General features: G+C 36.6%; 1 protein-coding gene across 4 annotated transcripts in view; it reads left to right on the top strand.

Annotated features, from left to right (window-relative positions):
• LOC110581824 (spermatid perinuclear RNA binding protein) overlaps positions 1-11115 on the top strand; it is a 124134-nt gene that overhangs the window by 58337 nt on the left and 54682 nt on the right. For all 4 annotated transcript variants that reach the window (XM_021691720.2, XM_021691719.2, XM_044920693.1 and 1 more), the window contains exons 2-3: positions 5377-5545; positions 9223-9443. In XM_021691720.2, the coding sequence (XP_021547395.1) occupies positions 5543-5545; positions 9223-9443 (224 nt within the window). In that variant the 5' untranslated portion in view covers positions 5377-5542. The remainder of the gene's footprint in view (positions 1-5376; positions 5546-9222; positions 9444-11115) is intronic.

The raw sequence follows: 11115 nt of genomic DNA, 5'->3' as shown, positions 1-11115 counted from the left end.
CTGCTTGTGCTCTCTCTCTCAAATAAATAAATAAAATCTTAAAAAAAAAAAAAACAAAAAACTTCTGCTCAATGGGGGCACCTGGGTGGCTCAGTCGTTAAGCATCTGCCTTCGGCTCAGGTCATGATCCCAGGGTCCTGGGATCGAGCCCCGCATTGGGCTCCCTGCTCCGCGGGAAGCCTGCTTCTCCCTCTCCCACTCCCCCTGCTTGTGTTCCCTCTCTCGCTATATCTCACTGTCAAATAAATAAAATCTTTAAAAAAAAAAAACTTCTCAATGAAAGACACTGGAAGAGGATGAAAAGACAAGTCACAGGGAGAAAATCTTTGCAAAACACGTATCTGACAAAGGATTGCTATCCAGAATATATAAGAGCTCTTAAAACTAAACACCAAGAAAACAGACAACCCATTAAAAAATGGGTAGAAGATCTGAACAGACACCTCACCAAAGATGATGTACAGATGGCAAATAAGCATATGAAAAGATACACAACATCATATGTCATCAGGGAATTCCAAATTAAGCAAAAGTGAGATACTACTACACACCTATTAGAATGGCTCAAGTCCAAAATCTTGACAACACCAAATACTGATGAGGATGCGGAACAACAGGGACTCTCATTTATTGCTGGTGGGAATGTAAAATGGTACAGCTATGCTGGATGAAGGAGTCTGGAAGTTAGTTAGTTTCTAACTTCTTTCTTTCTTTTCTTTCCTTTCTTTCTTTCTTTTTCTTCCTTCCTTCCTTCCTTCCTTTTTTCTTTCTTTCTCTCCTTCCTTCCTTCCTTTCAGATTTTATTTGAGAGAAAGGAGCAAGCATGAGTGGGGGGAGGGGCAGAGAGGGAGAAGCAGACTCCCCACTGAGCAGGGATCCTGACTTGGGGCCCAATCCCAGGACCCCAAGACCACGACATGAGCTGAAGGCAGATGCCCAACTGACTGAGCCAGCCAGGCGCCCCTGGAAGTTTCTTACAAAGCTAAATTAAACATTGTCTTACCATATGATCCCATTATCATGCTTCTTGGTATTTACCCAAATAGGTTGAAAACCTATATCCACACAAAAATCTGCCCATGAATATTTATAGCAGCTTTATTCATAATTGCTAAAACTAGGAAGCAACCAAGATGTCTTAAAGTAGATGAATGAATAAACTGTGGTGCATCCAGACATTGGAATACTATTCAGCTATAAAAAGAATTGTCATGGAGGAATCTTAAATGCATATTGCTAAATGAAAAAGGCCAATCTGAAAAGACTATATACTGTATGATTTTAACTATATGACATTTGGAAGAGGGAGGGTTGAATAGGTAGAGCGTGGGATTTTTAGGGCAGTGAAACTGTCCTGCATGATTCTGTAATGGTGGATGCATGTCATTATATATTTGTCAAAACTCATAGAATGTACAACACAGAGAGAACCCTAATGTAAACTATGGACTTTAGTTAATAATATTGTATAAACATTGGTTCTTCATCAGTTGTAACAATGGACCACACTGATGTAAGATGTTAATAGTAGGGAAACTGTGTGGTAGGGAGAAGGGGTATATGGGATTTTCTCTACTTTCCACTCAATTTTTTTCTATAAACATAAAACTGTTTTAAAAAATCTATTAATTGAAAAAGCAGTGCTTGACTGGAAAAGTGATACACATTCACATATATACCTACATTCTACCTGTTGGCATAAAGCTACTCTTATTTATTTATTTTTTTTAAAGATTTTATTTATTTATTTGACAGAGAGAGACACAGCGAGAGAGGGAACACAAGCAGGGGAAGCAGGAGAGGGAGAAGCAGGCTTCCCGCCAAGCAGGGAGCCCGATGCGGGGCTCGATCCCAGGACCCTGGGATCACGACCTGAGCCGAAGGCAGACGCTTAACGACTGAGCCACCCAGGCGCCCCATACTCTTATTTATTAATAAGTAGAATACACCTAATATTTTTTAGGCTCTGCTTTTTAAAGGTACACATATCTGATGTTTAAACACATTTTGTTTGATATTTGAGGGGTTTTTTCCCCTTCTGAAGCCATTTATTGAGTGTATACTTTTTGGCAGAAACTTTTAGGTATTTTTCATTTAGTTTGAAGTAGATACTATTTACCCCATTGCACAGATGAAAAAGCTCTGACCCAGAGAAGTGAAGTGGCAAGGCTGGTGCTTGAATCTAGGCCTATTTGGCTCTAAAACCTGTGTGCTATATAGCCTTTGTAATTCACAAAGACATATTTTTTGAAATTGCTGAAATTTATCCCCTACAGTAAGTGTAAGTGCCTTTAGAGCAAAAATATCATTGAAAGAGATTGTCTAGGTTTGAATCTTGGCTTTACTGTCTACTTTAGCCTTGTGTTTTTAATTAGGTTATATTACCTCTTTATGCTCTCGTTTCCTTATGTGTTGAATGGAGATAGTAATTGAAATTGTGAGGATTAAATGAGTAAATGTATGAAAAGCTTTTAGAACAGTGCCTGGTACAGAATATGAGTTACATAAATGTTAGCTATTAATTAGTAGTGGAATATTTCCTCATTTCATAGATAAAAGAAACTGAGAACCAAAGAAATTAAATGATTTTCTGAGTCTTATAACTTTCTAAAGTCACATAGCTATTAAATGGCAAAGTTGAGGTTTTTTATTTCAAGGTCAGAATTTTATCCACTGTTAATTTGTTTGTTTGTTTTTTAAAGAGAAACTCTAAAAATTTGTCACGGTTTCTCCCTATCTGCTTATAGTCTACCAAATATAATTTAAAAAAATGTTTTTTCTCAATGAGGTTGATATAGTTGGGAAAAAGCATTGGGCTGTGACTTAGGTTCTGGATCAAGAGGTCTGAGTCCCTGGATTAGTTGTGTGACTTTAGTATCTCTTTAGTTCATTTGTAAACTGAAGGGTGGGTGGAATTGGGCCAGATGATTTCTAAGTTGCTTTTATAGCACCAACAATGTGATTTTGAGATACACTGCTTTTATCATGGATTATTGCACGATACTATAATACTGTGAAGTACCCAGAGCTGCTTGATTTATGCATAGAGTGGTTATTCTCTGTGCTAAATGACTGAAGAATGCTGTATTTTGATATTGGTGATCCACAGTTTTTCTGCTACATCAGCTTTTTCTTAGCTTCTTCCCTGCTTTCTTGCTTCTTCTTTTCTTTTAAAGATTTTATTTATTCTATTTGAGGGAGACAGAGAAAGGGAGAGAGAGCACAAGGCGGGGTGGGGGCAGAGAGGGAGAAGCCGACTCCCCGCCAAAGCAGGGAGCCTGACGCGGGGCTGGATCCCAGGACCCTGGGATCATGACCTGAGCCGAAGGCAGACAGTTAACTGAGCTACCCAGGTGCTCCTCTTCCCTGCTTTCAGTTTACTTTCTTAATATGGTTGAATTTTTGGCTTTACCTTTTTACAGAGTGAAGCACATGAACTTTGCTGTCAGTTCTCAAATGAACACATAGCAGTCTTTTTTGGCTGCTGTATTCATAGCTAAACACTGAGTGGCTGAATCCCCTAGAATGGTGAAGTGGGTTTGGGAATGGGAATTGCTGAAAACTTCTTTGTGTAGTACGATCTTTATACAAGAGGATCTTTGAGATGTGTCTTAAACCATGGGATCATGTTTTAGATTGTTTCTTAATTTTGTTGTATGAGAAGACCCTATGAATCGCAGCATGTGTGTGTTCCCACCCTACCTTTGTGTGGTATGTGTAATAAAGTAAGTGTGATTGATTAGTTCAATTACATGATTTTTTTAAAAAAATTAAGTTTCACTAGCTTATTTCAGGTGGATTTTGTAGAGTCAGGGAAGTTGGTGACAGGATATGAATAGTTTTGCATGTGGGTCATAGCTGAGTATCATTTTGGGTCTGTTTTTTCATGTGCAGTATTGGGGAGCGTTAAATGTAACTTTTCTGGTTTCAGAAACTCAAAAAGAATTAAATTTTTTTTTAGATTTATTTATTTGAGGGAGAGAGCATGTGAGTGGGGAGGAGGGAGAGGCTCAGGGAGAGGGAGAGAGAGTCTTAAGCAGACTCTGCGCTGAGCACGGAGCCCGATGTGGGGCTCTTGATCTCACAACTCTGAGATCATGACGTTGGTGGAAACCAAGAGTCAGACGCTTAACTGACTATGCCACCCAGGCACCCCAAGGATTTTTTTCTTTAAGAGAGCAACTAATAGTATTAGGAAACTTACAAAAGTATAGGGGGTTTCTTTATTTAAAGGAAATTTAAACGAAAGATATTGAGATGAAGAGGAAGCTATTTTTTTGTGAGTTTATATATTCTATGGTTTGTAAATAACTTCTGATATCTGCACAGCTAAGCATGTATTCTTATTTGATGGTTGCTCTCTAGTTTTTTGTTTTTTTTTTTTAACATCTTGGCTTATAATTTTATAAGGATTTCATCAGTGCTCAGAAGTGTTTACTTTTACCCCACCTTGAATGAAATCTCATAAAGATGGAGCAAAGGGCTAATAGAATAGTGATTAGGCCTCTGGGCAGAAATACATAGTGGGATTTTGGTGAGAGTCATCCATGGGTAATGAAGTCAGGATCTAGTGAATATTCAGGAGTTTGTCATAACAGCATATATAGGTTGAAGTCAGGAGGCAGGGTCTCTCAGGAGTTAGGCGAACAGAGCCAAAAAAGCGTTCTGAATTTTAGGCCTAAAATGATTAAAGAAGAAACATTGTGCCAACATATACTGGCAATATCAAATGGAAAAACTTTATGGTCTCAATCAATGGTGGTGTATTTTCAGGTGTATTATCTACTTTTTGGATAGGTCTGGCTAATGCCAATTTCTAATTGAAAATCTTAGGGTTAATTGCAGTGTTGTTGCCACGGATAGTAGTATTACTTTTTCAGGTAGTACTTCTTTACTGAATCTCTCTCTTTATTTACCTCATTGAGTGAAAGTCAGCCAGCTGCCACATTGTGACTACCAGGAGTGTTACTTTTTTGGCTATATTACTTAGGCTTTTGGCCCCAGGCCTTCAAAAGATACACTAACTTTTTGTTTGAAATGAGGTCATTTTCCTCTATAAAGATTACTTCTTTTTATATCTTTTTTAATTTTTAAAAATTTATTTGACAGAGAGACAGAGAGGGAACACAAGCGGGGGTGGGGTGGAGTGGGAGAGAGAGAATCAGGCTTCCTACTGAGCAGGGAGCCCGATGTGGGGCTTGATCCCAGGACCCTGGGATCATGACCTGAGCTCAAGGCTGACGCTTAACGACTAAGCCACCCAGGCGCCTCAAGATTATTTCTTTTTAGTCAATAACATGTTTATGGGCTCCACACTCAGATATGAAACTAATTGTAAATAATCATTTTTGAAAAGTTTTTCTTTTTCTCTTGCAGGTGTATTCTAGAGAATAAGTCTTCAAACATCTTTGCCATATTGACTCTGAGTTGTCAGGGGACTCAGGCTTATGAGGAGGTACTGTCACACAAAACAGTGTCTAGTGAAGACGACAAGAAAGTGGGGAAAGGATTGGAAAAAGAAGCTAAAACACTATAGAAAACCATGGTGGGTATTATTTGTGTTTCCTTAATTTAGTTATAAAAGATTGCAGTAGTTTAAAATTGGAAATGTTAATAGTGAAGGCAAGTGAAAGACGGTGATGTTAATTTTTGGCCCTAGTGTATCAGATAAAGATGGTACTCTACTATTTAAGCAAAGCCAATGAGTTCAGATTTATTATGAGCCCTTTAAACCACAAGATGGAGCCCCATGAGCCCTCAGGCCATAAATTATTAAATACAAAGAAGAGAAGGCTCATAAATAATATTTTCTAATAAAACTGGCATTAGCAAACTGATATAAGGATGGCTTAGGTGACCTTGAACTTGAAATTATGTAATTTTTCCTCTAGTCTTCTACCTGAAGTTCAGTTTTTTCCAGTGGAAATTAAAAATCTTGAACTAATCCTTTAATGAGTGATGCGAATGGTGTGGAAGTTTATGAAATATTTGAGTATTGAACTCAAAAAGTTACCTTTTTCCATATGCTTTCAAAATAACACGGTCAAGTGTTGACTGTATTAGGGGCACTGAATCTGACCTCAAGTAAAAATCTTGCTTTTTTGTGGAAAGTTCATACTCAAATTGGATGAGATGTTATATGAGATCATAATATCTGGTGCCTAGTGTTTCAATTGGTAAAATGTGTTGATTTTTTTTCTTCTAGTATTTTGGTTCTGGAGGATGTTGTGTGAATTTTTTCCCTAAGTGTAAGTGAGAAAAGGCTTAAAAAAGATATTATAAGTGGGAGAAAAAGCACAAAAATATTAATCATCAGTATGTTTGAAATATGTTGTTTAGCAAGTCTGATGGTATTTAAGTGTTAGTTGATTTTTAAAAAAATTTGTTCTAGGGATTATAACTTAGTTGACTTGCTCTTAGAGAAGAAATTCTCCAAATATTTTAGTTCTGGATGGTGGGGAAAAATGTGAGTTAACTTGGGATTTTCTCTGTCATTTAGTTTTAGGTGAAGTGTAAGGAAGGACACTGTGACTTGTGTTTCCTTGAATATGAATTATGTGCCTCTTCAACTTATTTATTATAGTCTTGATTTTCTTACAATTTAAATGCTTTTTAATATTTGTCATAGTTGATAAAAATTCCTTTCCTAGTTTATTCATTTTAAATTTAGTTTAGATTTTCTGGTGTTTACATAATTTTGTGTTTACATAATTTAATTGGTTGGTAGGTGTTTTCCAATTTCTCTTATTGCTTTACTTCTTAGATCTTAGAGTTGAATGATTAACTTTCTGTTTCTGCATAGTTATTTCTTTTTTTTTTTTTTAAGATTTTATTTATTTATTTGAGAGAGAGAGAATGAGAGAGAGCACATGAGAGGGGGGAGGGTCAGAGGGAGAAGCAGACTCCCTGCCGAGCAGGGAGCCTGATGCGGAACTCGATCCAGGGACTCCAGGATCATGACCTGAACCGAAGGCAGTCGCTTAACCAACTGAGCCACCTAGGCGCCCTCTGCATAGTTATTTCTAATTTAATTTTTTAAATCTTTAAATAAATCCTTTTGGATCTTGTTGGGGGAAATAAGATCGCCCTCTCCAATTTTTTTTTTCCTTTTTTTTGGTAATACTGCTTATTCTTCCTTTCACCATTGTTTCATGATGCTTGTCCTGTCACAAACCGTAGAGTCTTGGATTTAATATTCTTGAGTTAACATTGGCAGTCTGTTATTTAACACCGAAGGTTTGTGGTATGTACCAATATGTCATTTTGTTAAGGCCAGTGTGCAGGACTGAGTAATTTAGCTAACTAAGTAACTTAGTAACTCACCATAAAACTAAATGACAGAGAAGATCCCAAGTTAACATTTTTTCCTCCACCATCCAGAACTAAAATGTTAGTAAATTTCTTCTTCTCTAAAGAGCAAGTCAAATAATTTAATAATTTATCTCTAGAACAACCTGGCCGTCTCCAGTTTGCTACATGGCTTTTTTGTTTTCTTGTTACTTATTTTGGGATATGTGAATAAATCTCAAGAAGTGATTAAAAATTGTTTTCTTTGTGGCAAAAGACTCCAGTTAGAAAACTGGTTGTGGACTGTGAGCAAGGAAGAAATCTAAACAGAAATGGCTTTTCTCTAGAAAAAAGGAAAGCTTTGTGATTGATTTTAGTCCTTACAATAATTGAAGGTTTCAAAGATTTACTTACCTTTTTAGTTATAGTTTGCTTCATTTTATAGGGGACAGTAATACTGTAGTATTAATTTACTAGTGTCCAAATTAGTATGATTTTTAAACATTAATATTCAAACAAAAACAACGAAAGAGATAAGACTGATAAGGAATTGAGAATATTTTAGTTTGTGGTAGACTTTAGAACAAAATATTTACCATCTACTAACATATAAGTTCATATAAGTAAAGACTCTGTAGCCACCCTTTAAATGGAATACTTTGAGCTTTATGGAAACTCACCAACTTATCCCCGTTCATTTTGCAATGTACTGGTACAAGTGTCTTCATGGTATTTGTAAATTTGGAAATATTCAAAAGTTTTTGGAAGTGTGACTCATGAGTGTGAAGGATCTACTCTATTAAATTTTCATGAAATTCACTCTATTTCTAGGCTCTAATCTGCTCCACTGATTTCTGGGCCAGCGTGTCATTTTAATTAGTGCTTTTTAAATTTTTGATATTTTGTTTTAGTGTAACGGTACCACTCATCCATCTTTGTAGGATATTTCTTGATACTTTCATTGATTTTTTTTTTCTCCAGATGAGCTTTAAAATGATTTTTGTTGAGTATTAAGTAAAGATGTCTTGAGGGGATTTTGATTGAGAATGTAATACATTTGTAATTTACTTTGGGAAGTTGATTCTTTTGTAGTATGTATTTTCCCCATTTTGGAGTTTGGAATGTTTCCTGCTAATCTATTTTAAAAAATTAAGGCCTTGCTCCAAGAGTTTGAATGCCAAATAGTAAATAGAGTTTTGATGTGATCCATAGTTTCTCTATAGTGTTGACACATACCTTTGTATTTTATATTATTACTGTATTATGAAATCTCAATATTTCAAGGTGCAAAAGTCTTCAACAGTTTGGACAGGAGTGACTGGGTATCATGAGTCACCATCGTGCATTCCTAGATACTTTGTCAAAGCTAGGAAGTATCTGTTTCTCGCAGATGGTGTGTGATACAGATGACCTTTTTTGAAGTGGTATTCAAAATACTAGATTCAGGGGCGCCTGGGTGGCTCAGTCATTAAGCATCTGCCTTCAGCTCAGGTCATGATCCCAGGGTCCTGGGATCGAGCCCCGCATCGGGCTCCCTGCTCGGTGGGAAGCCTGCTTCTCCCTCTTCCACTCCCCCTGCTTGTGTTCCTGCTATCGCTGTCTCTCTGTCAAATAAATAAATAAAATCTTCAAAATACTAGATTCAGCTAAAAGGTAGCATGTACATGATACCTAGAGTGACCTGTATGAATCTTACCAAAACATGAATGAAAGATCTCTAATTTTCTATTGTGGAGTTCAGTAGAATGAGGTTTTACTTTCTATTGTGTGTATTTTTTTTTTAATTGTCTCAACATTAATTATTTCACAGTAGTTTGACAGTTAATGCTATGACTTGACTTAAATATATTTGTTTCTTTTTTTAATATATTTGTGTATCATGCTTTTCAGGTAACATTACTTTTATTGAAGTAATTGTTTTCTTTCTTCTGACAGAGATCTATTAGATCTTTTGCCAATGATGATCGCCATGTTATGGTGAAACATTCAACAATCTATCCATCTCCAGAGGAACTTGAAGCTGTTCAGAATATGGTGTCTACTGTTGAATGTGCTCTTAAACATGTCTCAGATTGGCTCGATGAAACAAATAAAGGCACAAAAACGGAGGGCGAGACAGAAGTGAAGAAGGATGAGGCCGTAGACACCTATTCCAAGTAAGTGTGGCCTGACCTTTGTGGTGCTTTACTGCAGTGCTCAGGAAAGCTCAGAGTCCTATCCCATTGGGGTTCATTTGGTATAGGGTGTTCTTTAGGTTTTCTCATTTATATGACTGTAAACGAGGAAGTAAATGTTTGTGGAATTTTTCCGAGTTACATTTGAAAGGAAGGCAAGAAAGGAATGCCAATGAGACCAGGAAAAGAAGATGGACTTGTTCAGGATGCCTTTTGAGAGTGCACCAAGCCCTTTAAAATTGTCATTTTTGGAGATTATGAAATGTCACCTTTTTCATGTGTTGGTTCAGCCTTCTAAATTCAGAAATAGTGTTTTTGGTCTCTGGGGAAATCATAAAATGTCATTTTTTTTTTTAGGTATTTAAAAATCCTGGTGGAGAAGAAAGAGTGCAGGAAAATGTGTTCTAAAAGTATTTTTGACCGTATCCACCTTGTTGATTTCCAGGATTCACCACAGTGTCTGGCGTGTAGTAAAAATGCTCATTGGATATTTGTGGAATGAATGAAGGACTAACGGGAGCCAGACCCTTCAGCAGTTATAGCAGAGTATTCTCAGTGCTGTAACAATAATAAGAGATGAGTGAAATGAAGCTTCATGATAACTGGAGTTAGATCATGAAACTCTGTATGCCCTACTAAGCTTACTGTTTTGAGCAATGTCACTATAATTGGAATAAGTATGATTTACTTTGAAAGAAGAAGCTCATTTGGTTGTACTGTATTTATAGGATTAAGAGCATTGCTTTGGCTACAATTTAAAAATTAAAGATAGAGGTTATAGAATTTTTTTTCCAACTTTCAATTCTAAATGTGATAAATAGATAAAGAATAGTGGGGAACTTTTGATAAATTGAATTTCTTAACTGAAAGATAGTGTAACTTTTTCATCTTTAGATGCAAGATAATCAGGATCAGTTGTCAGCTTAAGAACATAATTCCTTGAATTTGTTAACTGTTTACAGGTGATATCTACATTGTATATAGTCCCAGCCTTGTCAGCTTGGAGGCTCTTGGGAGTAATTCAATTTTTCTTGCATCTGATGGCTTTAAAATAGATACTGTCAAATTTTGAGGTTTATGTTAATTAGTAGTATCCATTAATCTGGCTCTGTGTATCCCAGTCCCTGTGCAAGTTAAATAGTTGTGCAGTCCATATTTAAATCGTACTTTGGAATGTGTTTATGCCCTTTCGAAAACTTTTTTAAAAATTTTGATAAAATAGGCATAACATAAAATTTACCATTTTTAAGTGGAATTTCATTTATCGTTGGAATTCAGGCCTTCTTAATACTCCTGTTGTTTGTTTTTAAGGCTGTGCAGACTTTTGAAAAGTGCCCCAGCAGACTTTTGCTTAACTGGATCAGGTCACTGTATTTTAAAGGTTTTTAAAAGATAATGTGCTCCACGCTTCCATTTGGGCTTGTAAATATAGCTCTGTGTGTGGGTGCTCTAGACTGTCTTTGTCCCAGGTTGAGCACTTGTCTTGATTCCTCCCATGTGTCGGAACTCAAGGAGGGCAGGATGTTTGGGTCCTTCTTTTGTATAAAACAGAGGCAGGCACGTCTTCTAAGAACAGAGCTGTCTTCCAGTAATAGACACGGGTTGATCTCCTGATGTATGCTAAAGTACTACAGAAGGCACCAAGATGGGTGAG

The sequence above is a fragment of the Neomonachus schauinslandi genome, chromosome 13, assembly GCF_002201575.2.
Source record: "Neomonachus schauinslandi chromosome 13, ASM220157v2, whole genome shotgun sequence".
Lineage (NCBI taxonomy): Eukaryota > Metazoa > Chordata > Mammalia > Carnivora > Phocidae > Neomonachus > Neomonachus schauinslandi.
This window is presented reverse-complemented; position numbering and strand designations above follow the sequence as displayed.